The 27,905-nt window shown below is 38.8% G+C and overlaps 1 protein-coding gene across 4 annotated transcripts in view; it reads left to right on the top strand.

The window, feature by feature from the left end:
• KYNU (kynureninase) overlaps positions 1-27,905 on the top strand; it is a 296,464-nt gene that overhangs the window by 155,445 nt on the left and 113,114 nt on the right. For all 4 annotated transcript variants that reach the window (XM_025405226.1, XM_025405224.1, XM_025405227.1 and 1 more), the window contains 2 exons: positions 12,287-12,407; positions 21,273-21,355. In XM_025405226.1, coding sequence (XP_025261011.1) covers positions 12,287-12,407; positions 21,273-21,355 — 204 coding nt within the window. The remainder of the gene's footprint in view (positions 1-12,286; positions 12,408-21,272; positions 21,356-27,905) is intronic.

The following is a 27,905-nucleotide window of genomic DNA, read 5'->3' on the forward strand; positions in this document are numbered from 1 at the left end:
CTCCTCTGTTTCTCTTTCTCTCCTCTCTGTGTCTGTGTCTCTCATCTCTGTTTCTCTCTCTCTCTCCTCTCTGTCTCTGTAGATGGATTTTGGAAAACAGTGGAAGGATGTTCGCTCGTTGCCCCCATTTGCCACTATAGGAATATGCGCCTCCCTTTACTCAATTCGTTTTTATCCTGATCTATTATGTTGTTGTAGACCCAGTTCCAGTTGTTAAAGTACTGGCTCATCAGTTTTAAGGCCCTGGCCAAGGAGCCAAGGCTTGAAGATTGTATTGTGGGGGCGGTGGGGGGGAAGCTGGGTAGAAATTAGGGGAGGAGACCATCTTATACAATGGGAGAGGAATCCTAGCCATTTACAAACTTGGGGCTTGGCAAGGGTGGTGGGGAACGAGTCCTACATAAGTGCCCATGTTGAGAGCTATATACCTAAATTGGGAGGAGCACCAGGGAAAAGACTCCCTGGGTTCATAGCCTAGATGACTAAGGACTCAGTGTAGAGCTTCCTTAGATCCCTTTGGAGATACGACCTGCTCTAATACTTGGGAGAGGAAGTGAAAGTCTGAAGCATTTGTATCTAGGAGGCAGGGATCAGAGGAAGTACATTGAGAGATAAGGAGAATTTTGGGGCTACACTTTCAAGAAAGTTTTGATTAGGATTCAGGAGGTATGGGTCAGAAGGAGAGGTAGGGGCAGATGCATAGGCAACTGTTGAGTAGAGACTTCTGGCTGCACCATGATCTCGATCGGCCAATGCTGGGAGTTCAGGATGACAGCTTTCTGCCTCTAGTTGACCCTCGGCTTCCCCAGGAAAATTGTGAAAGCAGAAGCTGGTTACAGGCAGACCAACACTCCCAACCCAGAAGGGTTGGGGGTTGTTAGAAAGTCTTTTCCCAGGAAGTGTCACACCTGAGTCTTTAGTTTGGCGGCCACACTAATTGTTTTTAACTGGCCGACAGGTGCCCTGTATTTTCCTCCAATTCTAAGGAAGAGGACAGAATAGCAAGTGAAAGTGGTCTGATATCACTCACCGGTTTGGAGAAACCCCATACGAGGCCGCCAAATGTTACCAGCGGATCTTTGTTCTTAGAGCTCCCAAGATGATGGCAAGCTGCTCCCAAGATGGGGCAGGCCACTCCCAAGATGATGGCAAGCCTTTTGCCATCTTACCTGGGGTTCTTGGCCTCACGGATTCCAAGGAATGGAACCTTGGGCCATGTGAGGAGTGTCGTAGCTCTCAGAAGCTGTGGCTCATGGAAGAGAACCATAGAACCCAGCAACTAGTGTTCTGCTCGATTAGGACAAACCTAGGCACTTAGCCGTGCAGGAACAATAGCAAGTCTTTAGCCCAACTGGGAGCAGAAATGGGCACCTCGCTGGATCAGGAGCACAGAGGACACCCTGCCGGATCTGGAGGGATGGAAGTCAATGGTGGGTCTCCGACGGCAAACAGTAGTGGATGTGAGCAAAAGCTCAAAAGCTCAGCTTAAGCTGTAACAAACACGAACTGGAAGAGTGTGCAGTTGCAAGATTTAATACATTGAAAACAGAGTTCCCATACAATGGGAGGGGACCCGAAGGGGGTTGCCACTCCCTGCTCAAATGCCTGGGTTTATATCCCACTCATTGTCACCCCATTGTGCTCTCAGGTGATATATGATTTGACTATCTCTTTACCTCATTCTTTTAGTGTAATCTGTATTTTAGTGAGCCTTCTTTACTACCTGATTGGTCGGGTGTGAGCTGAGTTACCAACTCTGTGTTTAAAGGTGGGTGCAGTCACCTTCCCCAGCTAGACCTAGGAATTCTTAATCAGCCTAGGAAATCCAGCTAGTCCTGTCTCTCAATACTTCAAATATTGTTTACACAGACAAGCCATTTTAAAAAAAATATTAGAGCTTACCTTTGCTTTTCCATCAAAATATATTGTTACTTCTAGGTTTCCTCTTCAATTTGGAAAAGGAAAAGGAAAACATAGTTACTTTCTCTGTTAAACTTACACCTCATTTTCAATATCAGTTTGTTTATTGAATGTTTGTAAATGTATGTGTTTGGGAGTTAGAACTATGCTGAGATTTTTATTCTTTTACCTCTTGGGGGAACTGGACTGGGCCCTTCACCTCTGCCCTAACGTAGCCTTTTAATTTTATTATAAATGGGAAACAATGTAATTTTCTGTGTGTTTCATCTGTGAAAAGTATTGGAAAATTTTGAGTTCATATGAATTTTATTATTGAATTTTAAAATATTTAAAATGAACTTAATTAAATCTTAAATTACAATAACCTTATGCTGTAGTAAGTTGAAGTTAAGCTACCTTCTGTGACCTTGGATAATTTAATTAAATTGAGAAGTCTCACTTTTTGTTTATTTTTTGTTTTGTTTTTAATGGGTAAATTAAATGCCAGGCCTTCTGAAGTGTGTTCACATAAGGAATTGATTGGGGGACTTTTTAAAAAAAACTACACCTATATTAGAGTCCTACGCCAAAAAATTTAGAGTTTTTGACTCAAACCCAGGTGCTGGTATTTGTTCAAGCTCATGATGTGATAGACCAGTATCTAAGTCCTAATAAAATATAAAATGATCTATTTTCTAATTATATAATTTAGAAAACTGTTTCAGGAATATTGTTATAACCAGTTTTAAAAGTAACATATCTATATATATATGATATTAACATGAATGGTAGTTTGTCTCTTTCAAACACAGACTATCTGGTACTTGTATCTAACAATGTATTTACAGTTGTGGTTGTGTATGGCTAATGTTGATGCTATTAATAGGACATTCCAAACATATATCAAGTTTTTGTGTGTGTGTGTGTGGAAGTCATTATGATAGGTAATCCATATTTGTAGAAGATATAATCCTTTACACAAAAACTTTAACATAGTTGCAATTCAGATTAAAATTAGCTTTATTGGGATGCCAACAATGAATATATTAAAGGGACATACAGGCATAACTCATTTTACTGCACTTTGCTGTTTGCGTTATTTTTTTTTTAATTTCAACTTTTAGGTTCAGGAGATACATGTGCAAGTTTTTTATATGGGTAAATTGTGTGATGCCAAGGTTTGGAGTACAAATGATCCTGTTACCCAAGCAGTGAACATAGTACCCAATAGGTAGTATTTTTCCTCCCTTTATGTACCAAATGTTAGCTCCCACTTAAAAATGAGAACATACAGTATGCAGTTCTCTGATCACACATTAATTCATTTAAGATAATGGCCTCTAGCTGCATCCATGTTGTTGAAAAGACATGATTGCATTCTTTTTATGGCTATGTAGTATTTCTTGGTGTATTTGTACCACATGTTCTTTATCCAGTCCACCATTGAAGGGCATCTAGAATAATTTCATACCTTTGCTTTTATGAATAGTTCTGCAATGAATCTACAATTCTGTTCACCTAGTAGAATAATGTGTTTTCCTTTAGGTATATACCTGGTAATGGGATTGCTGGGTCAAATGGTAGTTCTATTTTAAATTCTTTGAGAAATCCCAACGCTGCTTTCCACAGTGGCTGAACTAATTTACATTCCCACCAACGATGTATAAGTGTTTTATTTCTTTGCAACCTCATCACCATCTGTTATTTTTTGAATTTTTAGTAACCATACTGACTGGTGTGAGATGGTATCTCATTGTGGTTGTGATTTGCATTTCACTAACAATTAATGATGTTGAGTATTTTTTCATATATATTTTTGGCTGCATGTATATTTTCTTTCAAGAAGTGTCTATTCATGTTCTTTGCCCTTTTTTTTTTTTTTTTTTTTTTGAGACGGAGTGTTGCTCCGTATCCCAGGCTGGAGTGCGGTGGCATGATCTCGGCTCACTGCAACCTCCGCCTCCCAGGTTCAAGCGATTCTCCTGCCTCAGCCTCCCAAGTAGCTGGGACTACAGGACTCTGCCACCAAACCTGACTAATTTTTTGTATTTTCAGCAGAGATGGGGTTTCACCGTGTTAGCCAGGATAGTCTCAATCTCCTGACCTCGTGATCTGTCCGCCTCTGCCTCCATTCTTTGCCCATTTTTTAATGGGGTTACTTGTTTCTCACTTGTTGAATTGCTTAAATTCCTTATAGATTCTGGATATTAAATCTTTGCAAAGCGTGGTTTGTGAATATCTTCTCCCATTCTGTAGGTTGTCTGTTAACTCTGCTGATAGTTTCTTTTGCTGTGCAGAAGCTCTTTAGTTTAATTAGGTCCACTTGTCAGTTTGGGGGGTTTTTGCAATTGCTGTTGAGGACTGAGTCACAAATCCTTTGTCAAAGCCACTGTCCAGGATGATATTTCCTAGGTTTTCTTCTAGGAATTTTACAATTTTAGGTCTTACAGCTTGAGTAAATAATTGTATTTGATGAGAGGTAGGGGTCCAGTTCTATTCTTCTTCATATTGCTGGCCAGTTATCCCAGCAGCACCTATTCAATAAGAGTTCTTACCCCATTGCTTGTTTTTGTTAACTTTGTCAAAGATTACATTGTTGTACATGTGTGGCTTTATTCTGGGTTCTCTATCCTGTTGTATTGGTCTATGTATATGTTTTGGTCCCAGTACCATGCTGTTTTGGTTATTGTAGCCTTGTAGTTTGAAGTCAGGTAATGTTATGCCATCAACTTTGTTCTTTTTGCTTAGGATTGCTTTAGCTATTCAGGCTCTTTGTTGGTCACATATGAATTTTAGAATAGATTTTTCTATTTCTGTGAGAAATTACATTGGTAGTTCGATAGGAATAGCTTTGAATCTATAAATTGCTTTGAGCAATATGGTGGTTTTCATGATACTGATTCTTCCAATCCATGAGTATCGAATGTTTTTCTATTTGTGTTATCTATAATTTTTCTTTGAGCAGTACTTTGGAGTTCTCCTTGTAGAGAGTTTTCACCTCCTTGGTTAGATATATTTCTTAGTGTTTTACTGTTTTTTGGCTGTTGCAAATGGGATTGTAGCATTGATTTGGCTCTCAGCTTGAACATTATTGGCATATAGAAATGCTCCTCGTTTTTTAATGTTGATTTTGTATTTTGAAACTTTACTGAAGTTGTGTAGCAGCTCTAGAAGAATTTTGGTAGAGTCTTTAGGGTTTTCTAGGTATAGAATCTTATCATTAGTAAAGATAAATAATTTTTTTTCTATTTAGATTCCTTTGCTTTCTTTCTCTTGACTGCCCTGGCTAGGATTTCCAGTACTACATTGGAAAGGAATGGGAGATATCTTTGACTTGTTCCAGTTCTTAAGGAGAATACTTCCAGCTTTTATTCATTCAGTATGATGTTGGCTATGGGTTTGTCATAGATGGTTCTTATTATTTTGAGGTATGTTTCTTTGATGCCTAGTTTGTTGAGGGTTTTTATCATGAAGGGATATTGGATTTTACTGAAACCTTTTTCTGCATCTATTGACATGATCATATGGTATTTGTTCTCAATTATCTTTACATACTGAATCACATTTATGTATTTACATGTGTTGAATTAACCCTGCATCCCAGGATAAAACCTACTTGAATGTAGTGAAATAACTTTTTCATGTGCTTCTGGATTTGGTTTGCTAGTATTTTGTTGATGATTTTTGCTTCTATGGAGATATTGACCTGTAATTTTGTTGTTGTTGTTGTTGTTGTTATTATTATTTCTTCGGCATATTTTGGTATCGAGTGATGCTGGCTTCCTAGAATGAGTTGGGAAGGAGTCACCTCCTCCTTAATTTTTTGGGATAGTATCAGCAGTGTTGGTACCAGCTCTTCTTTGTAAGTCTGATAGATTTTGGCTGTGAATCCATCTGGCGCAGGCGTTTTTTTGGTTGGTAAGTTTTTTATGACTGATTAAAGTTGAAACTCTATTGGAATGTTCAGGGTCTTAGTTTCTACCTGGTTTTGTCTTGGGAGGTTATTTCTTTCCAGGACTTTATCTACTTCCTTCAGATTGTCTAGTTTTCATGGGTAAAGTGTTCATAGTCTCTAAGGATCTTTGTCTGTCTTTCTTTCCTTCCTTCCTTCCTTCCTTCCTTCCTTCCTTCCTTCCTTCCTTCCTTCCTTCCTTCCTTCTTCTTTTTTTTTTTTTTGTGAGACGGAGTTTCGCTCTTGTTGCCGAGGCTGGAGTGCAATGGCGTGATCTTGGCTCACTGCAACCTCCACCTCCCAGGTTCAAGCAATTCTCCTGCCTCAGCCTCCCTAGTAGCTAGGATTACAGGCATGTGCCACCACACCCGGTTAATTTTGTATTTTTAGTAGAGACGGAGTTTCTCCATGTTGGTCAGGCTTGTCTCAAACTCCCGACCTCAGGTGATCCACCCGCCTTGGCCTCCCAAAGTGCTGGGATTACAGGCATGAGCTACCACGCCCGGCCAGGATCTTTTGTATTTCTCTCTCTTTCTTTCTTTTCTTTTCTTTTCTTTCTTTTTTTTTTTTTTTTTTTTTTTTAGATGGAGTCTCACTCTGTCGCCTAGGCTGGAGGGCAGTGGCATGATCTCAGCTCATTGCAAGCTCCGCCTCCTGGGTTCACGCCATTCACCTGCCTCAGCCTCCCAAATAGCTGGGACTACAGGAGCCCGCCACTGCGCCCGGCTAATTTTTTTGTATTTTTAGTAGAGACGGGGTTTCACCATGTTAGCCAGGATCGTCTGGATCTCCTGACCTCGTGATTCACCCGCCTCAACCTCCCAAAGTGCTGGGATTACAGGTGTGAGCCACCGCACCCAGCTGGATCTTTTGTATTTCTACAGGATTAGTTGTAATGTCATCTTTGTTGTTTCTGACTGTGCATATTTGAATCATCTTTATTTTTTTCTTTTTAATCTAGATACTAGTCTGCTGATCTTGTTTATCCTTTTAAAGAAACAGCTTTTGGTTTCATTGATCATTTCTATGAATATTTAGGACTTGATTTCATTCTTTTCTCCTTTGATTTCAGTTATTTATTCTACTAGCATTGGGGTTAGTTTGTTCTTGCTTTTCTAGTTCCTCTTGGTGTGTTACTAAATTGTTAATTGCAGGTCTTTCTAACTTACTGATGTAGGTGCTTAGCACTATAAATTTTCCTCATAATACTGCGTTTGCTGCATCTCAGAGATTTTGGCATATTGGTTGTATCTCTGTTTTAATTTATTTCAAAGAATTTTTTTATATTGGCCTTAATTTCATTGGTTACCCCAAAGTCATTCAGGAGAAAGCTGCTTAATTTCTATGTAATAGTGTACTTCTGAGAGATCTTCTTGGTATTGATTTTGACTTTTATTCCACTGTGATATGAAAGTATGGCTGGTATTCAGTTTTTTGAATTTATTGAGACTTGCTTTATCTCCAAGCATATGGTCAATCACAGAATATGTTCTGTTTACAGATGAGAAGAATGTATAATCTGTGGTTGATGGGTGGAATGTTTTGTAGATGTCTATTAGCTCCCATTGGTTGAGTGTTGAATCGAAGTCCAAAATTTGTTAGTTTTCTGACTTGATGATCGGTCTAATGCTGTAAGTGGGGTATTGAAATCCCCTACTAGTGTTGTTAACCATCTAAGTCTTTTCATAGGTCTAGAAGTACTTGTTTTATGAATCTAGGTTCTCCAGTGTTTGCTATGTATATATTTAGAATAGTTTAGTGTTCTTGTTGAATTGAACCGTTTATCATTATGTATTGCCCGTGTTTGACTTGTTTTATTGTTGGCTTAGGCAGTCTGGCCACTCCTTGACACCATTACAGTAGCCTCTGGTGAGGCTATGGCAGCTGATGCCTAGCTGCTCAGGGATCCAAGGCCTGTGCAGCTCTTTGTGGGCTTAAGTGTTGCCCCTGCAAAGACTCCAGGCTAGTCTCTGTGTAGATTTGGAGTTCCACTGAGGTCAGTGGCTTCTCCCATGCCCAGGATTGCAAAGGTCCATGGCAGAAGTTTGGATCCCCTGGAAACTCTCACTCATCAACCCTTTCCTGACTTTAGGGAGCTTCCTAAGCTCTATAGTGGTTCCAGGTGGGCAGGTCCTTGGCTTTGCTCTTTTCTCCTCTGTGGGCCCTGCTGCTTTCTTGTTGAATCCCAACATGACCTCTTAGATGATCTATTTGAAGATGTAGCATTTACTCACCACTTTGTTTTCTCTCTGTGAGAGCATACACTAGCTACTTCTAGTTAGCCATCTTGAACCCTTCACCTGTTTTCCTGATTGGAAAAGTGCCCACACCTGGGGAGCTCTGCATTTTTCTTTAGAGTGCTTCACAGATACTGCATTTTTTACAAATTAAAGATTAGTGGCAACTCTGATTCCAGCAAGTCTAACAGCATCATTTTTCCAAGAGCATGTACTCACTTTATGTTTCTGCAGTACATTTTGGCAATTCTCACAATATTTCAAACTTCTTCATTATTATATCTGTAATAGTAATCTGTGATCAGTGCTCTTTGATGTTATTATTGTCATTATCTTAGGGCAACATGAACTATGTCCATATAAGATGGTGAACTTTATCAATAAATGTTGTGTGTGTTCTCACTGTGCTAGAGACCAGTTGTGGAGATATGTGAGGGCAGCCATGTTGCCAGGCACATGTGGGGACAAGAGGAAGAGGATGGAATTTACCATGTTTGGTGGACCCAGTTTCTAATGGCCTGCATTTGCATATTAAAGCTAAGAGCCAGGGCTTTCCTGTTAGACAAGAAATATTTCTGGAGCTGCTTTAAAAGAAACAAAAACTTCCCAAGGACCACTTTTCATCCCTATTTGCCTAAAATAATTTCTTAATAACTCCTATAACAAAAATATACTGCAAAAGGGTCATACCTGAGAAGTCTGCTTGTTGGGTTGTGGTAATTTTTGCATAAATATTCTAGAAATATGTTGTATGAAGTGGGAAGTGGTGGTAGCAAGCAGATCATGAGACATCAGCTTAAGTATGCATTAACTACTTCAGGAAACTGGAGACTGGAGGTCTCCAGTAGGAAGGAGATTTTAATGAACTCACAAAAAATACTTTATAGGGAAAGAGCTAACCAAAAAGCACCAAAGCTGGACTAAGGTTTTCTTGTCTTTCTTTTTCCACTCCATTGGAGGACTTAGAAGCAGTAGCAGTGAGGAACAAGAAAATAAATTGTTAATAGACACATTACTTTGTTCCAAACTGCAGTTTCCTGAACTTAAGTCAAGCATGAGCTAGGGCTGAGGAGAATATTTAAATCTGAAGTGATATTGATATTTTGAAACTAGTTCCTAGGTTAAGCTTCATATAAACTAAAAGAGTAAGCTCATAAGGGTCACAGTGGTGGACATTTCTGATGCACTAAAATGCTCCTCAAGCAATCAAGTGAGTTTTCAGAACCATGAGCTTTATAGCAATCATACTGTAGCCTTTTCCAAGAAGGGAGCGTTCCAGAAGAATGGCTCTAACACTGTTGACTTAAGGACTAACTGGAGCAAGCCCTGCTTGTTAAAAGTTGAAATTCTTGAGCTCATAAACAAGTTTGAAGTCAAACGAACCGTTAAGCAGAGTGCTATGGGTTGAATTATGTTTCCTAAAAATTCATGTGTTGACAGCCTAACCACCTGTGCCTAAGACTGTCCTTATAAAAACAATCAAGTTAAAGTGAGATCATTAGAGCGGGTCCTAATTCAATATATTGTAATGTTCTTATAAAAGGGGGAAGTTGGGAAACACACAGGCATACTGGGAGAACGCCATACACACAAGAGATGGCCATCTATAAGCCAAGCAGAAAGGCCTAGAACATATTCTTCCCTCTCAGTGCTTGAAAGGAATCAACTTTGCCAACACTTGATTTTGGACTTAGAGTCTGCAAAATTGTAAGACAATAAATTTCTGTTTAAGTTACCTAGAAGCCTTAGTTCTAAAAGCCCTCGTAAACTAGGGGTGAGCTTGTTACATGAAGCAAGTATTCCCAGCTCAGGGAGGATGTGCTGAATGTGGAGACTTGGCTGATAGGGGGAACCGATGAACTCTTTTAACATGCCCAATCTGTGCCAGAATTTGAAGTGTGACCCTCAGACAAGGCTCAAAAATCTCTGCTTTCTTTTTGGAATAAAGTTTTTAGGATGACTGGCACATTTGTTTTTTAATTATCTATGGCTTTTTTTTATCCAACCATAACAAAAAGGAGGAATTGCAGCAGAGACTGTATGGCCTGGAAAGCCTGAAATATTTATTTTCTGGCTTTTTACAGAAAAAGTTTGCCTTGCCTTGCTTAAAACAAAGGTACTGGTTAAATATCCTGCCTGCTGGGTATTAACAGAACAAGTGCAGCAAATGATCTGATCTGAACATGAACCCACAGGATCCCCAGATCATGACACCTCTCAGTGTTTTCTCAGAGTAGATCTGGACAGTATGGATTAAGAGGAAGAAACTGAGACAGCTTATCCTCCTTTTCCTCCCCCTAATAAGATCAGGCTAAATTCAATGGAGGAAGACTTTCCAGGAAATAAGAAGCAAAGGCAATAAAAGAAAGAGTTGGAAAATAATACCTACAAGAAGAGCAAACCGCGGTCTTGAAGCATTGTGACTTAACCAAAATTTTGGGATCTACTAACAGGACATGTGTTAATCAAGCAGTTCACTTTGAAAAGGAAAGTTCTAGTAAGCTCCATGGCCTTTGTGAAAAGGCCATTGAAGTGAGAGAGAAAACCAAGAGGACCATTGAGAAACTGCAAAAAATGTGTGCTCTAATTGGCAACACCTACTTCAAAGAAAAATGTAATAATATAATTTCTACAATACACGTTTTAGCATAGCACTAAACTCACAATATGCTAAAAAAAAGTTGTCAGTACAGGAGACAGAAAATAATCCTGAAGAATAAGATTGGCTGGTGTACATTAATCCTGACTTGCCTTTGGGGAAAAAAAGGTAAATACAATAAATGCTTCAGAAAGGGAATTTTCTCCTACTTCATAGGCATTAAATACTAAACAAGATGTCCAACAGAATCCAAATGACATTGAGTTGTGCAAGAGTCAGCAGCTGACACTGAAGGACTGGGAACTATTTAGGAACCTAGAGCTCTCATGTTCTTAAGGGTTGTATAGAGAAAGCATAGGAGACATAAAAACTGTGGATATAATCCCAAAGGCATTAAGCTTGGACTCAAGCTACAAGGAGATTATCAGTAATGTCCAATGTGACAAGAACCATTGATGTGATAACCTTTTATTTAAAAAAATAAATAGAGATGGAGTCTCACTATGTTGCCCAGGCTTGTATTGAACTCCTGGGCTCAAGTGATCCTCCCGATTTTGCCTCCAAAAGTACCTGGATTACAGGCATGAGCCACTGTGCCTGGCTGACATGATAACCTTGAGGATGGGAAATGGGGAGGCATATCTAATCCTAGGTCCAGGAAATAATGATACCTTAACCAAGAGGGCTCTTCTGGCACACGTGTAAACAATATGTGCATATCTTGTATTGGTCAGGCTTAAAAGATGCCAATGAAGAACAATATCTATAAAAGGGATCAGGTTGAAATAGATGGTATGTCTCTAAAAAGTCTTTAAAGGTTTAATTAAGTAGTCTGAAATAAAGACCAACATAGTACTTAATGATTCCAATGAAATATAAACAAGAAGCTTAGTCTTTTTTCCCCTAAGATATAAGACAAAACTCAGTAGTTTACAATTGTGACTATAAACTTGTGACTTTCTAGACTATGTTTTAAGCACATGGATTGGTTTGTTTGCAGTGGGTAAGCTGCAGGATAAAAATCACCAAAGTTTGATTTATATGAATAAGAAGTAGATATAGAGAACAATCTTTGCCTATACATGTGTTAGTACTATCTGTACATGTGTATGGATATAGAATGAAAAAAACACATAAATCCAGTACATCTACTTTAGTTATATAAATAATTATTTGCATTTTTGAAAAAATTGCCATTTCTACAACACAAATCAGTACAGTGTCAGTACTTGACTAAATTCTGGTAATCTTCTTATACAATTAGATAGGCTGATGTATTTCCTAATTGAAAACATTTGTTTTTAACTCTTTTCTAATGCTTTGGCTATTCATGATTGGATGTAGTTGCTAATTTAGATTTCCCCATGGAGCACAGTAAATATGAGAGATCATCATAATAGCCTCTATAGGTTTAAATTATATTTTAAAATGTAAATGCAAAAGTTAATTATTGTTTAGAGGACCTGATGTCATCCTTGGGAGTAATTTTTAATTACTTTTTATCCTTCTTAGAGTTGATTATATTAATTATTTGTACTGGCTTAACAATACCATACTGAAAAAACTTTTTTTTTTTTTTTGACATTTCTTCTGTTTCAGTTGATTTATCATTAGTGAATAAAGATGAAAATGCCATCTATTTCTTGGGAAATTCTCTTGGTCTTCAGCCAAAAATGGTTAAAACATATCTTGAAGAAGAACTAGATAAGTGGGCCAAAATGTAAGTATTATTTTAAAAGCTACTACTCTACATCACATACAAACATTTACAAAATCACATTAGGTTGTCTAATATTTGGAAAGATGTGTAATAGAATCCTAGTACAGTCATCCCTTGGTTGTCTGCAGAGAATTAGTTCCAGGGCCTCCCTATCATTCCAAAATCCACAATGGTCCCATATACTTTAAATAATCTCTAGATTACTTATAATACCTAACACAGTATAAATGTTATGTAAATAGCTGTTATGCTGTATTGTTTAGGGAATAGTGATGAGAAAAAAGTCTGTACATGTTTAGTATATATGCAGCCATCCATTTTTTTCCCTAAATATTTTTGATCTGCAGTTGGTTGAATCCATAGAGAGGGAATCCATGGATACAGAGAAACCTTAACTGCTCAGTAGTCTCATTTGATTGATGAAAATAACTGAGGATCAGAATAAGGTGACATAACAAGTTAGTGGCAGAATCAGGACTAAAACTTTTACAGTATTTAAACATTTAAGTTCCTCTCCTGTGTTGACATCCCTAAACCATATGTAATCATTTTATTTTATTTCTTTAATAATTAAGAGTGGAGTTAATGTTTAGAAGCTTCATCTCTTCATGATTAGGCCAAATTATCGACACTTATTTTTATGATAACCAGAAATATTTTAAAAATATTTTCTGATTATTTGAAACTGAAAAATCAATATGAAGATGAGCCAAACTTGACAGTTAGGAAAACATTTCAGAAAGATGAAACCAAACCAAATAGAATTTCAGAGGAAAAACATTTGGCTGTCAGAAACTCAGACTACATTCTTTACCTTTCTTCATTCTTCATGCTACTGGTTTTCAAATTGGGAACAATATTCGTTCTTTAAAGATTAGTATGCCAGTCACGGTGGCTCATGCCTGTAATTGCAGCACTTTGGGAGGCCGAGGTGGGCAGATCACTTGAGGTCAAGAGTTTGAGACCAGCCTAGCCAACATGGTGAAACCTCATCTCTACTAAAAAAAATACAAAAATTAGGCCGGGAGTGGTGCCTCATGCCTGCAATACCAGCACTTTGGGAGGCTGACGTGGGTGAATCATCTAAGCACAGGAGTTCGAGACCAGCCTGACCAACATGGTGAAACCTCGTCTCTACTAAAAATATAAAAATTAGCCGGGCATGGTGGCAGGCACCTGTAATCCCAGCTACTCAGGAGGCTAAAGCAAGAGAATTGCCTGGACCCGGGAGGCAGAGGTTGCAGTGAGCGGAGATCGCACCACTGCACTCCAGCCTGGGTGACTCTGTTTCAATAAAATAAATAAATAAATAATATGTAGCTTACACTGACTGTGCAAATGATTACAACTATGGCTATTAGATAACACTGTGAAATCCTTCATTTCAGTGATTAAGAATGTAATTTCACAACTTGATGCAAAAATGGTAGAAGTTTATATAATTTATTAATCATGTTATAACTTTATCTGCATAACTTTTATGCATAATTTGCAAAATACATACCACCACATTTGCTCTAGCAGGTTTTAGTATTTAATGAATGGGGGTCATAGTTAATAAAAATGGTTAATATTCATTTTTGGCCTTAATGTAAGAGAGGGCAGATAATTAGATTGAATGAATTTGAACTTATAGAGTGTCCTTGCCTCTTGGGTATTCATTCAGCAAGGCTGTGAATTTTTATCCTTTAAGCATTTAAAATATATTCTGCCCTGCTATTCTATTCATATCCTTATAGTCATCCCACTTAAGTAAGAAACTGGTTGATTATTTTCAAGACTTTAAAGTTGTATTTCAGGAAATCACCTCATGCCCTTCTATTGCTTTGTCTTTTACATTTCACCTTGTGATGATGGAAAATTTCATCATTTTAATTAAACCTTCTCACTGAGTTTTCATTAGACAGATGATTCAGAAAGGTTGTGTATTTTAATGCTTCAGGCAATGTACAGTGAATTAAAGAAGACTGCTAAGCAAATGGACATCTATTCCACCCTTGCTTTGTTTAGTTTATGTAGTCTTCTTGTTTTAAGCTGTAGTGACTCTGTCAACATCATGGTCCTGCCCATAAATGTCTGTGGTGTTTGGGATGCCTGATCACATGCCTATTCTCCCTACCTCACCCACCGTTTTTGATCCCAAAAGTGTTTGCTCGTTATTGTTTTTTATCTCCCAAATATTTAGCTTAAAATCCCACTTCTGATCTTTTCCAGCTGAAGTTCTGTTGGGAGGAAACTTCTCTACAAACTGAGTACTTAGGTCAAAGTGGTGAGGGCCTGCCAATTAATTGACAACAGACAGGTTAACAGGAGAAAAGTTTATTTCACACTCAGATAGAAGAATTCTACAAGGGGTAGTTTGCTGAACAGCCATGGGTAAGGGTTTATATACCAGCTTAACTAAAGGGAAGAGTTTTAGAGCTTCAGTGGGAAAATATAAAGGTTTCCATTGGGCTTTTTCATCCTGATGCTAATAGGCAGTATCTTTCCTAGCTGGAAGCTCCCAAGAGGGAGATGAATGGCAGCTGAATTTGTACCTCCAGGTGCTAAGGTCCATCTAACTCTGAGGATGGGTCAATGGCAGCTGTATTTTTAGGAGGCTTTGCCTAAGTTTAGATAACATTTCTTTCTGTGGCTGCTCCTTTTTCAGATGTGTTCAAAGTAGTCGGACCAGGCATGGTGGCTCATGGCTGTATTCCCGGCACTATGGGAGGCCAATGTGGGTCACATTAGCCCAGGAATTAAAACCAGCCTGAGCAACAAAGGGATGGGAGCAGTGGCTACTGTCTGTAATCCCAGCACTTTGGAAGCTGAGGCGGGTGGATCACAAGAGCCCAGGAGTTCCAGACCAGCCTGGGCAACATTGTGAGATCTCAACTCTACAAAAAATACAAAAATTAGCTGGGCATGGTGGTGCATGCCTGTAGTCCCAGCCACGTGAGAGGCTGAGGTGAGAGGATCACTTGCACCCAGAAGGTCGAGGCTGCAGTAAGCTGTTATTGTGTCACTGCACTCCAGCCTGGGCTACAGCAAGACCATGTCTTTAAATACATACATACATATATACATGTAGTCTTCATGCCACTTCAGTGGTCTGTTGGTCTCTTCAGTTTTCGTTCTGACTGTTGCTTTGTTTTTTTGCACTAAAATCAAACCCTGCATGTGTTCAGTTGCCTCTAGATCCAGGGCCTCGCATTATTGTGGTAAGTTTTGTCTGATCACTTCTTCCTCTTTGCCTCCCTCATTGCCACTTCTGCTCTACTTCTTGGCTGGTACTCAAGCCAGGTCAGTGACTCCCTTTCTTCTTGACCAATGGAAGATTATGGGAATCGCTGAGTCAAAGATGATTACACATTTACTAAACACTGTAATGCACATTGAAAGTAGTTGCTTAGTTGAAAAAGATAGTGTTAAAAATATATAATCTTGACCAGGCATGGTGGTTCAAGGGTGTTACCCAAAGACTTTGGGAGGCCAAGGCAGGCAGATCACTTGATCTCAGGAGTTCGAGACCAGCTTGAGCAACATGGTAAAACCCTGTCTCTACAAAATATACAAAAGAAATTTAGCTGGACGTAGTGGCACATACCTGTAGTCCCAGCTATTCGTCAGGTTGAGGTGGGAGGATCGCCTGATCCTGGAAGGTGGGGGTTGCAGTGAGCTGAGATTTTGACACTGCACTCCAGCCTGGGCAACAGAGTCAGACCCAGTCTCAAAAAAAATTATAATTTTAACAGTAACATAAAAATTAGAGTGCTTTAACAAAGCAAGGTTTTGCACAAGCATATAGATGTCAAATCTCTGTCCATCCAAGTGCTATAAAGTAGGAAATGCCATTGGGCTCATGGATTCCATCTTCTCCAGTTTTATGGCCTATTGCAGACATACTGCCTACCACACCTAAGTATTGAATAAACAATTTTTTGTCATAATGCAGCCTGATTTTGTAATTCATCTGGCTACCATCTTTGATTACTTATACTAAGGAAAAGCCAAGAATAGAGGTAAAACTAGAAATATTTTAGGATCTGTCTTAGTTTGTTCCCACTGCTATACAAAATACCCAAGTCTGGATAATTTATAGAGAAGAGAAGTGAACATTCTTATAGTTCTGGAGACTGGGAAGTCCAAGATCAAGGTGCTGGCAGACTTAGTGTCTGGTAAGGTCTGCTCTCTGCTTCCAAGATGGTGCTTCTTGCTGCATCCTCATGTGGCAGAAGAGGCAAACACCTGCCTCCCACCTCTTTTATAAGGGTCCTAATCCCATTCATGAGGGCTCTGCCCTTATGACTGAATCACCTCCTAAAGACTCTACCTCTTAATACTGTCACATCGGCAGATCAAGTTTTAACATAAGAATTTGAAGGGGACACATTCAGATGATAGTAGATCCAAATTATTTCTAAAACTTAAACTTTCTTAAGGCAAACTGTGAAAATTGTTTTCTTAGAAACTTTTACCTCTGTGTTAGTTTTAAAATGCTATTACCATTATTTTGCATTTTCATTTTCAACTCTATGGGATTTCTAAAGTAGATTAATAACACATTGAGGAATATATTTATTTTGCAAAATGGCTACATTTAGGCAATTCTAATATTCTGAAATATAAAACTTTTTGTGTGATTATATTTATTTGATACTTAATAATTATAAGCAAAAAGGTTTTATAATAATAAGAAGCAACAGTATGTCTGAAATCTACGGGTCTGTTGCAATGAATAGGCAATAAGCATAAGTATTTGGAAATAATATATTAAATATTTACTAATGACCTAGATTTTTTAATGGAGAATAACATTGGTTAATAATCATAATGCCACAATCCAGCTAGAACAGAAGGGTATATAAGTCCTAAAGAGCATATTTTAAGGTGGGGAATGGGTACTATGTCCCTAAAATAGAATCACAATATTTTGGGTCATTTACATTGTCAAATCTGCTACATCAAGGGTGTTCTCTCTTTTTCATAAGAGCAAAAACCTACTATAGTTTTGTCTCTACAGGGATTCTTCTAAGAACTGTGACAGTTTAGGTAAGATTATTTAAAGATAAAAATGTGCCTTTGAATTAAATATCAGGAATACACTACTGAGTTTACTTTACATGGCAGTGTGTGTGTGCTGACAGGACACTGATAAAACACGCCAGAGAGTTGTAGATGCCTCCTTCAGACCCCTCTAATCTCATTTAATTTAAGCATTTCTTCCTTTAAGAGCAATAGTGTTTGAATAAGAGAACATAAGAAAATACATAGAATGGCATGTTACAAAGATTTTTCACAACATCTTTATTTTTGTTTTTCTAATTAACATTTTTTTGGAGTCAGGGTCTCACTCTGTTGCCCAGGCTGGAGTGCAGTGATGTGATCATAGTTCACTGAGGCCTTAAACTCTCAGACCTGGGCTATCCTCCCACCTCAGTCTCCTGAGTAGCTGCGACTACAGGCACATGCCACCAAGCCTGGTTAATTTTTTCTTTAATTTTGTAGAGACGACGTCTCCCTATGTTGCCCAGGTTGGTCTCAAACAATTGGGCTCAAACCACCTTGACCTCCCAAAATGCTGGGATTACAGGCATGAGCCACCATCCCCGGCCTCGCAACGTCTTTATTGGCTAATCATCAAGTGGGTCATGGAAAAAAAATATAATATAATGAAGGCAAGCTGTGAAATCATAATTATTTCCTTATGGAAGGAAGCTTTCTAAAAACAGGGCCATTTTTCATTTTGTGGGATGGTTAAAGCATAGTCCTACTTTAAAGAGGATCCAAGTTTCTATTAACTTACTAATTTTCCATCCTGCAGTCCTAATTTTGTGAGTGAATACTCCTAGTAGATGTCTCAGAAAACACCCACTTATAGCAATGATTTATTCTGTGGCAGTGAGTTAACTCTCTCCCATGCTCTCTTTTCCTTTCCAGCATTTGTAAAAGAAGATTACATCTATGCTGCAACTATTTTAAGTAGTTTTGTTTGAGCAATATAATATTTTTTTCCTAACTCTAATACTGATGTGTATAACTGCACTTTAATCTACATCAACTCTTTCTAATGACAGGCCACTTTACTTTGGGTTTATTTGGGTAACACTTTGTAAATACATTTCACTACCCCAGGCTAGTGGGCTAACAAAATGAAGCAGCAGACACTGTGTGGTATTTTGAAGGGAGGGAGATGCCAAAAGCATTGCAGGAAGAAACATATCCCTAAAGATTATTACCACGGTGTCTACCAGAGAGAGGAGTAGGTGGCATAATATTCTGAGATATAAATTCTCTGAGGCAGAACATAGAATTTTACTACCTAAATGTAATAAGATGTATTGTGCTATCAGCAAAGGCCGTGGAGCTCTATGTGATTAAAATTAAAAAGGATCCAAGTATCTGCCTTTAACTACCATTTAGTGATAATGATTTTTGTCTTTAGCATTTATATTGAAAATCAAGAAAGAGGCAAGCTGCAGGCTGTCTAATAACAATATGAATAATAATAACTAACAACTGCCCCTCTTTTCCATCCTTAGTTCTTAGCAGTCTATGTTTATTCTCAAAGAAAGTCCTCTTCCTTCATCTTAGTTTATATGGTAATAGACATGTTAGTTTAAAAATTGTGTTCTATACCACATGCTGATGAAGGGAGTTTTAGCATTAGATTTACATTAGGAAAGAAGACTCAGAAACGGGGTACTATGTAATGGTCTCTTTCACATGTTATCTCATTTATTTCTCATGGGAATCCTTTAAGGTCCACATCGTTACCCATTTACTTGTACAAATGTGGAAAATGAAACTCTATAGCTTCAATAAATGTGGTCTCATGACCAGTACTGACCTGCAGCTGACTTATACCAGATGTCAAAAGCCAATTATTAAATACTCAGAATTTTTGTTGATAGTATGAAATCACCCATGATGGGAGTATTTACACCTTGGAAATCTGCAAAGGAGGAAAAACAGGGCTCTAGTCCTCCGGTCTTAACTGCCCCTCTTAGGGAGTAGCAGCCCACCAGCACCAGTTTACTGACACAGATTCAACCCAGGTTGGTACTATACAAAAAGCATATTTTCATTCTTTTCTTTCAAGCTGACAAACTTTTGGATTCCTAAAGAATTAAGAACTGTTACCCAGAAAAAATGGGCTTCATTCACGTGGTAACAAAGGTCTTTCTGGGGACATGGATGAAGCTGGAAACCGTCATTCTCAGCTAACTAACACAGGAACAGAAAACCAAGCACCACATGTTCTCACTCATAAGTGGGAGTTGAACAATGAGAACACATGGACTCAGGGAGGGGAACATCACACATTGGGGCCTGTCGGGGGTGGGGGCTAGGGGAGGGAGAGCATTAGGAGAAATACCTAATGTAGGTGACAGGTTGATGGGTGCAGCAAACCACCATGGCACGTGTATACTTATGCAACAAACCTGCATGTTCTGCACATTGTATCCCAGAACTTAAAGTATAATTTTAAAAAAGTCAGAGGAATATATAGCAGGCTCAAACATTTAATATTTATCTTTTAAATTGTGAAACCATCTTTGTAATATTTACTATGAAATAAGTTTTAAAATGTTGCTTAATTCTAAAATATGATTTAAAATAAACTATTTCTCTGTAGTTAAAAAAAAAAAACAGAGGGAACAAGTTTTGATCAATAGAAGTTTGATTACTTGGTATAAGTAAGGAGGACACTGGGAGTTTTCACAAGAGCAGTGTCTCCCAGAGGAAAAGTGACAGGGGAGTTTTATGGGGTGATAGGGGAGAAGATGCATCATCACATGTAGAGGAAGGGTCGCAGTTGTGGAGATTCAGTGAGTAATCATGCCAGTGCATAGATTGCATGTATGGTAATGAAGCTATAGCTTCTCCCCAGGGTGGAGACTTTAGCATGGTAATGAGGACAGTTCACTCAGGATCATCCATGAGTTGCTGCGGTCTGGCAGAAGCTGGCTCCAACCAACAAGGTGACAGCATTACAAACCAGGCTTCGGACACAGACAGGTGACAGGGCAGGAGGCTGTAAAACAGGCTGATGGCTCAAGTATATTAAATGTTATGATCCCTGGAGACCTCCCTGTCTGCTTACAGAACTACCACCACCTTCAGAGCATCATAAGATACAACAATGTAACAGCACTCAGAGGCACTTCACCTTAATCCTCTGTTTTAATTTCTTCTATGTTTTTCAAGTATACTTGCCTTCTTCATTTCACGGAAATTTCTTGAAAGTTGAAGTACTCTATGTGTTTTGCATTTTTCTACTATGCCTCCTGGGATACTTACTAGAATAATAAAATTGAGCTGGAATGTGACAGATGAAATTGCTAGCAAATATGTCAAACCAAGCAGTGTTGGCTTTGATTATTCATAAATTTTGTTATTTAATATAAAATGGTATCATGAGTATAATCGTATTTTATATACTTCTATTAAATTTACAGATTATAGGTATATTTTAAATGTCAATTTATAATTATTTTAGTCTCTAGCCTTACAAAACAGTATGTAAGTTTTAGTATAGATACTACATTCTACAGGTATAAAAGTGTGTTCAAATAGTCTTAAAAATTGCAAAATAACTGAGACCAAAAAAATTAGACTCTAGAATAGAGCAAAATATTAAAATAACATATGAACAATCCCCCCTCTTCCTAACAAAAAGAAAATAAATTTTAAAAGAGAAGTTAAAAGACATTAATCCCAAGTATTATATTTTTTGTTCTAAAAAAGCTTGATTTTATATAATTACTAACACATAGAAAGGTCCACATAGAAATGTTTATTTGCTAAAGCTGATATTTGAAATAATCACACACATGCACACAAAAGCTAAGAAATGTTTACGTCCCTTTTCAATTTCAGAGCAGCCTATGGTCATGAAGTGGGGAAGCGCCCTTGGATTACAGGAGATGAGAGTATTGTAGGCCTTATGAAGGACATTGTAGGTAAGTACAAAACACTGAAGTTTTTCCAAATGAATTGTAAAGATATTATCATTTAGTTATAAACACAGGTCATAAAATCAAAATATTATTGAAGAGCATCGTGATTTTCTATTTTAATCCATAATAGTAAAAAGGAGGTACACTTTTAACTTAAATTTGTTAACTCAAAGATTGCTATGGTGAGCGTAACAAGGTTATTTATATAAAAATAAAATATGTTATTATTTTTTCTGTCATACTTTAAATGTAATATTTATCACACCTATGAAAAACATACACATTGTATTAATTTACAATTGAATACATTTCATAAAAATCAACTGAAATGAATTTTCTATAATTTAATTATTTGATATAATGAACATTTTGACATGCTAAATGAACATTTGACACCAATCATGTTTTTGCTCATTTCAATTAAATCTTTGGTGATCTATTTAAATTTTAGCTTCATGTTACTGAAAATGACATAGCTGACGCTGTTTTTAGTCTGAAATGTGCTATCTTAAAGAGAGTTATATATACTATCGGTGGTATTTAAGATAGTTTTATATGGTAAATGTGTTAACATTTTGAAAAAAGTTATTTAATTGGCTTAAATATTCAGTATTGTTTAAAATGTAAGGTACTCAAAAAAATTAATGATGTTTTGGTAATTGGAGTGGTGCTATTTGGAACTATTTTAAGGACTTAGGGAAAACTCAAGTTTTCAAATCCTTTTTGAAGGCTTATTCTCTTATAAGCAAATATACAAATGTCTTTATTGCTTCATTTCATTTGAATCTTGACCAGTAATTAGAGAAAAAATCAAAGTGACTAGAAGGGAAATGGAGTGGGGAAAGCTGGACTTATGCATAGAAAAAACTACGGCAACTGACAAATCATTAAAATCTGGAGAGTATCTTGTTCTTTAAAAATGTAATTATTGATTCTTTGCTATATGTCATGACTGTGGGAGCTCTGAGGACATAAAAGTGAATAAGGGCTGAGCATGGTGACACACACCTATAATCCCAGCACTTTGACAGTTTGAGGTGAGTGGATTGCTTGAGTTCAGGAGTTCCAGACCAGCCTGGCCAACATGATGAGATCCCATCTCTACAAAAAAAAAAAAGTAAAAATTAGCCAAGCATGGTGGCACACACCTGTAGTCCCAGATACTTGAGAGGCTGAGGTGGGAGGTTAGCTTAAGCCTGGGAGGTTGAGGCTGCAGTGAGCCCAAATCATACCACTGTTCTTCAGCCTGGATGACAGGGTAACACCCTGTATCAAAAAAAAAAAAAAAAAAGAAAAAAAAAAAGAAAAAATAAAGAAAGAAAGAAAAATAAAAAGAAGAAAAAACGAATAAGAACACTCACCTTCCTTATCCTCATGGACTGCCAGTAAAGGAAGATGCAAAGAAATCCAAAATTAATGTACTACATAAGTAAAATACAAAGAAATAAAAAATTAATCACACTACCAAAGAGCCATAATTTTCCAATTGATTTAGGACTGAACACATGCATGTAACTGCTCTTTTTTCTAAAATCTCACTAAAGAATTCTGAATAGAATAGAAAAAAAAAATTACAAAGTCTAAACCCCAAAGGACAAAATAGAATGACAAAGGAGATGATAATAATAATATCTGGGGAGTTGGCTGGCAGATAGACAAGCAGTAATTGCTGGTATCAAAAAAAAAAACAACAACAACAAAAAATGTAAACCAAATCCTAATCTCCCAATGGCAAAAAAATAAAAAAGCCATCTTTACCTTGCTAATCACCTGACCATGAAAAGAGTCAAATTCTGTAAAATATTTGAAGAGTAAATTATTCTGTAAAATATTCTGAGGCAAATACGAGTGGTCATGACCCAAGGCACAGTTTCAAGAGGTCCTAAGAACACATGCCCAAGGTGGTTGGGTTGACGAAAGACATTAATCTACACGTGTGAGGTATCATAGGTTTGGGGGTGAGGATGGGACAGGAGCACGGGTGGGTAGTGTAGGAGTTTATAGGTCATAGGGTTATAGGTGGAGTCAAAGATTTTCTCATTGGCAATTGGTTGAAAGAGTTATTATCTGAAAACCTGGAATCAATAGAAAGGAGTGTCTGGAGGAAGATAAAGGGTGATGGAAACCGAGGTTCTTATTATGTAGATAAAGTCTCATAGGTGGCTGCCCTTAGAGGCAATAGATGGCAATTGTTTCCTATTCATACCTGTAAAGGATTCTAGTCTCTCAGTTCATCTCTTCAGGATTGGAAGAGACTGAAAAGGATAAGATTTAGTGATATTCATCATATTCTTGATAGATGCGAATTTTCCTTCACAACAGAAGGCTTTGTAGGGCCACTCAAAATATGTCAAAGAGACATATTTTGGGGTAAAATATTTTGATTTTCTTCTTTATCTGTCATTTGATGTTATGCTAGAGTAAGGTTGGAAAGTAAGCTGTGTTATATAGGATTAAATAAAACCTATCTGGTGAGATTTTATGGTTTGTAGGGTGTTACTCCCCAGGCCGCTTAGGAATTTGGGCAAGACAGGAAAAAGGTCAGAGTTTATTCCTCACACCTCCAGAAGTAGTGATGAAAATACGAATTTTTAAAAAAGATTTGTTGAAATTCTGTTTAAAATATAATTAGAATATCAGATCCCCTTGCCCACTTGATGCTGCCAGGTGAATACTCCCACAGCCCATTTTGGGAGATAACTGGATAATTCGTTTCCAGAAAAGGAAGAAGAAAGGGTCTCCAGACTGCCATAGCAAACACCACAGACTGGGTGGCTTAAACAATATAAATTTATTTTTTCCCAGTACTGGAGGCTGGAAATTCATGATCAAGGTGCAAAGTGCTGTCAGGGTTGGTTTCTGGTGAGGGTTCTCCTCTTGACTTCCCTTCTTGGCTGCCTTCTCACTATGTCCTCACATGGCCTTTCTTTTGTGTACTGGAGGAGAGTTCTCTGTTCTCTCTCACACGTCTCATAAGGACACCTAAAGATACCAGTTCTACCATGTCAAGGCCTCACCCTTATGACTGCACTTAACCTTAATTACTAATTTATAGGCCTATGCCCAAATATACTCACATTGGAGGTTAGGGCTTTAACATATGAATTTGGGGTAACCAACTCAATTAATCATAGTTGTAAGGTTTCTGTGTCGGTTTGAACCCCCGGAGCACGCCAACAGACAACACGAGGCAGTGTGGAGCAACATGCTGTTTTAATGAGTGCCTGGGTGCAGGAAGGCTGAGGCCTAAAATGGTGTCAGCACCAAGTGAGGACAGGACAAAAGTTTTATAGTCTCCTGTAAATAGGAAGTGTTCTAGTCAGACATAACTGCTACAGTGTACCTGGATGGCCTCTTCCTCAGTCTTAAGGGGCATGTGTCTTCCGTCCAGGGTAGCTGTCTTTCTGCTGGCTCTTTTCCTATTTCTGCTATCTTGCCGGCGCATGCTACTGAGTAGCCTTGCGCCTGGGTACTGGGCCTGAGAAGGGAAGAGTTATTCATCTCCTTAAGCTTTCGGGCCCCAGGGAGAATCTTACATTCCTGTCTATTTGGTTATAGATCAAAGGGAAAAGGGGCGACTTTCTCAATAACTACTTCAGGCGTGATATAGGGGGTGGCGTGGGCACCTTGGAAAAAGAAAACCTTAATTTTTGGGGTATTGTTGAGAGACGGGTTGGTATCCACTGTGTCCTTGTAGTGGGAGCATCATCTGGATTGTCTGGAAACGCGTCTGTGCCTGCAAGACAGTTATGTTGAGAGGACAAGGAGGTGTCAACAGGGAGAGGCATGGCCTCATTTGCTGCTTCTTGCATGAAAGACTGTGTCTGGATTAAGGAGGAGAGGTAATTTCTGAGTGGCTTAGAGTTTGGTAAGGGTGGAGGCCTTAAGATAAAAGTTCCGCCATACACGATTTTAAAGGGACTATAAAAAGAGGGTGCTTTTGGTGTTGTGCGGAGTCTCATGAGGGCAAAAGGGAGATTTTTTTGTCCATGGCTGGTGGGTTTTAACAGCCAGCTTGGTGAGTTGGGCTTTAAGGACAGAGTTAATTTTTTCAACTTTGCCTGAAGATTGAGACCTGTAGGGTGTGTGGAGAACCTACTTCATATTTAAGGATGTAGAGATACCTTGGGTAATTTGGCTGATGAAGGCGGGCCTGTTATTCAGCTGGATGGATGTTGGGAGTCCGAAATGGGGAACTATATGCATGATGAGAGTTTGTGTGACAACATTTGCACCTTCTGAAGTTGTTGGGAACGTTTTTACTTACCCAGAGAAAGTATAGACAAAGACTAGAAGATAGCAGAGCCATTTATTGGACGGCCTGTGAGTGAGGTTTACTTGCCAATCTTGCCTTGGTACCTGGCTCCGGGCTTGATGAGTAGGAAAAGGTGGCGACTGGAGGGAGCCTTGGGGTGACACTGAGCGGCAGGTAGAGCAGGACAGGGTAATTTCACAGAAATGGCTGAAAAGGTGGGGACAAGTGAGAACAGGATGGAGAAGTTGCAAGAGAGGTTTGTAACCGACATGGAAAGAGTTGTGGAGGCTTTGGAGGTGAGGAAGGTTTTGAGAGTGAGGAAGAATGAAGCGCGTTTCCTTGACATACCATGGTCCTTGCTTTTGAAGGTTTTGGGCTCAGAAGTCCTCCTTTTCTTCTGAGGTGTAAAGAGGAGAGAACAAGGACAGGGACAGAAACTGGCCTTGCACGGGTTGCAGGGCTATTTGTTTTGTACCTAATCTGTTAGCGCATTTCCAACGGATATATGATTGTGTGGGGTGTGGTGGTCCCTGCAATGAATGATGGCAACTTTCTGCAGGAGCCTGACTGCTTGAAGGAGTTTGTTGATGAGAGAGTCATTTACGACAGGAGCATTTTTTGCTGTTAGGAAACCCAGTTTTTTCCAGATAGTCGAGTGTGACTGTACTATATGGAACGTATAAGGAGAATTTGAATATATGTTAATTTGTTGTCCGCCTGTCAGTGTGAAAACTTTAGTATGGGCAATGAGTTCAGCTTTTTGAGAGGTAGTGCCTAGGGGGAGTGGATTGGCTTCAATAGTATGTGGGGTAGGGCGGGGACACTATAGTATAGCCAGGATGCTGGTGTCCTTGATGTAGGAAGGAGCTGCCATCTACAAACCAAGTAAAGAAGGGATTGGTCTGTTAGGTTTGGAAAAGGTAGAAGAAAGGTTTGAACAGTGTTCACACAGAAGTGCGTAGGGTCTTCAGCTGTTGTAGCTTCAGGTAAAAGCATGGGTGGGTTTAGACGGGAGCTGGTTAGCCTAGTGATTTGGGGGATTTCTATGACTAGAACATACAATTGGAGGAGTCGTGAGGCAGAGATGAGATGTAGTACACTGCGGTGAGTTGGCAAGTCTTTGATGTTATGGGTTGAATAAACTGTTAGGTTGGCATGGAGAGATAGTTTTAGGCTTCTAAGGGTGAGGACAGCAGCTGCTGCCAATGCTCGGAGGCAGCAAGCCATCCAAGAACTGAGGCTTTAAGCTGTTTAGAGAGGTAGGCAATAACCTGGAGGGTGGGTCCTTTAGCCTGGGTTGGAACACCTAGTGTAACTCTGTGCTGTTTGTCAGTATAGAGGGAGAAAGGTTTGGTGAGATCTGGGAGAGTGAGGATGGGGGTTGAGGTGAGAGCCTTCTGGAGTAGAAGGAAAGGCTGGGTAATAGGCTGTGCAGATTTTAAATGCTCATGGAGGGGGCTTTAGCAGCTTGGTATAATGGTTTGGCAAGTAGAGCGAAGGAGGGAACCTAGAGCCTAAAATATCCCGCTAATTCTAGAAAAAGAGATTTTTTTGCTTAGTTCGCGGATGCAGGAGGGATTGGAGGAGGTATATGCAGTCGGCTGTTAGCCCTTAGGTTCACGGGGTAAGAGCTAGACCTAGATACATAACTAAGGGGGTGCATAATTGTGCTTTCTTAGAGGAGATCTAATATCCCTGTTTTGTCAAGAAGTTCAAAAGAGAGAGAGAGTGTGGGTGTTGCAATCTTTTTGAGAGGGGCTACACAGGAGCAGATTATTAACACACTGAAGTAGAGTGGATGGTTTTAGGGATAAGGTACAGAGGTCACTAGCAAGGGCCTGTCCAAAAAAGTGGGGGCTGTCCCTGAAACCTTGAGGTAGTACGCACCAGGTGAGCTGACGTGAAACATGGGAGTTGGGGTTTTCCCATGTAAAAGCAAACAGGTTTGGGGAATCGAGGTGTAAAGGAATTGTTTTTTTTTTTTTTTTTTTTTTAAAAAAAAGCAACTTTTAGGTTTAGAATAGAAAATTGGGTGGTATTGGAGGGAACTGCGGAAAGTAAAGTATATGGGTTAGGAACTACTGGACATACTGGGAGTACAGCTTGGTTAATGAGTCTGAGGTCCTGGACTAAGTGATAAGTTTCATCTGGCTTTTTAACAGGTATAACTGTTTTAAAAGGAGTTTGTGGGGTGGAGTAGGTGACTGGCGAGGAGGCAAGAAATGATAGGCTTTAGGCCTATGAGAGTTGCTTAGGGGACGGGATACTGCTTCTGTGATAGGAACTGGGTGGGTTTTT

The sequence above is a fragment of the Theropithecus gelada genome, chromosome 12, assembly GCF_003255815.1.
Source record: "Theropithecus gelada isolate Dixy chromosome 12, Tgel_1.0, whole genome shotgun sequence".
Classification (NCBI taxonomy): Eukaryota; Metazoa; Chordata; class Mammalia; order Primates; family Cercopithecidae; genus Theropithecus; species Theropithecus gelada.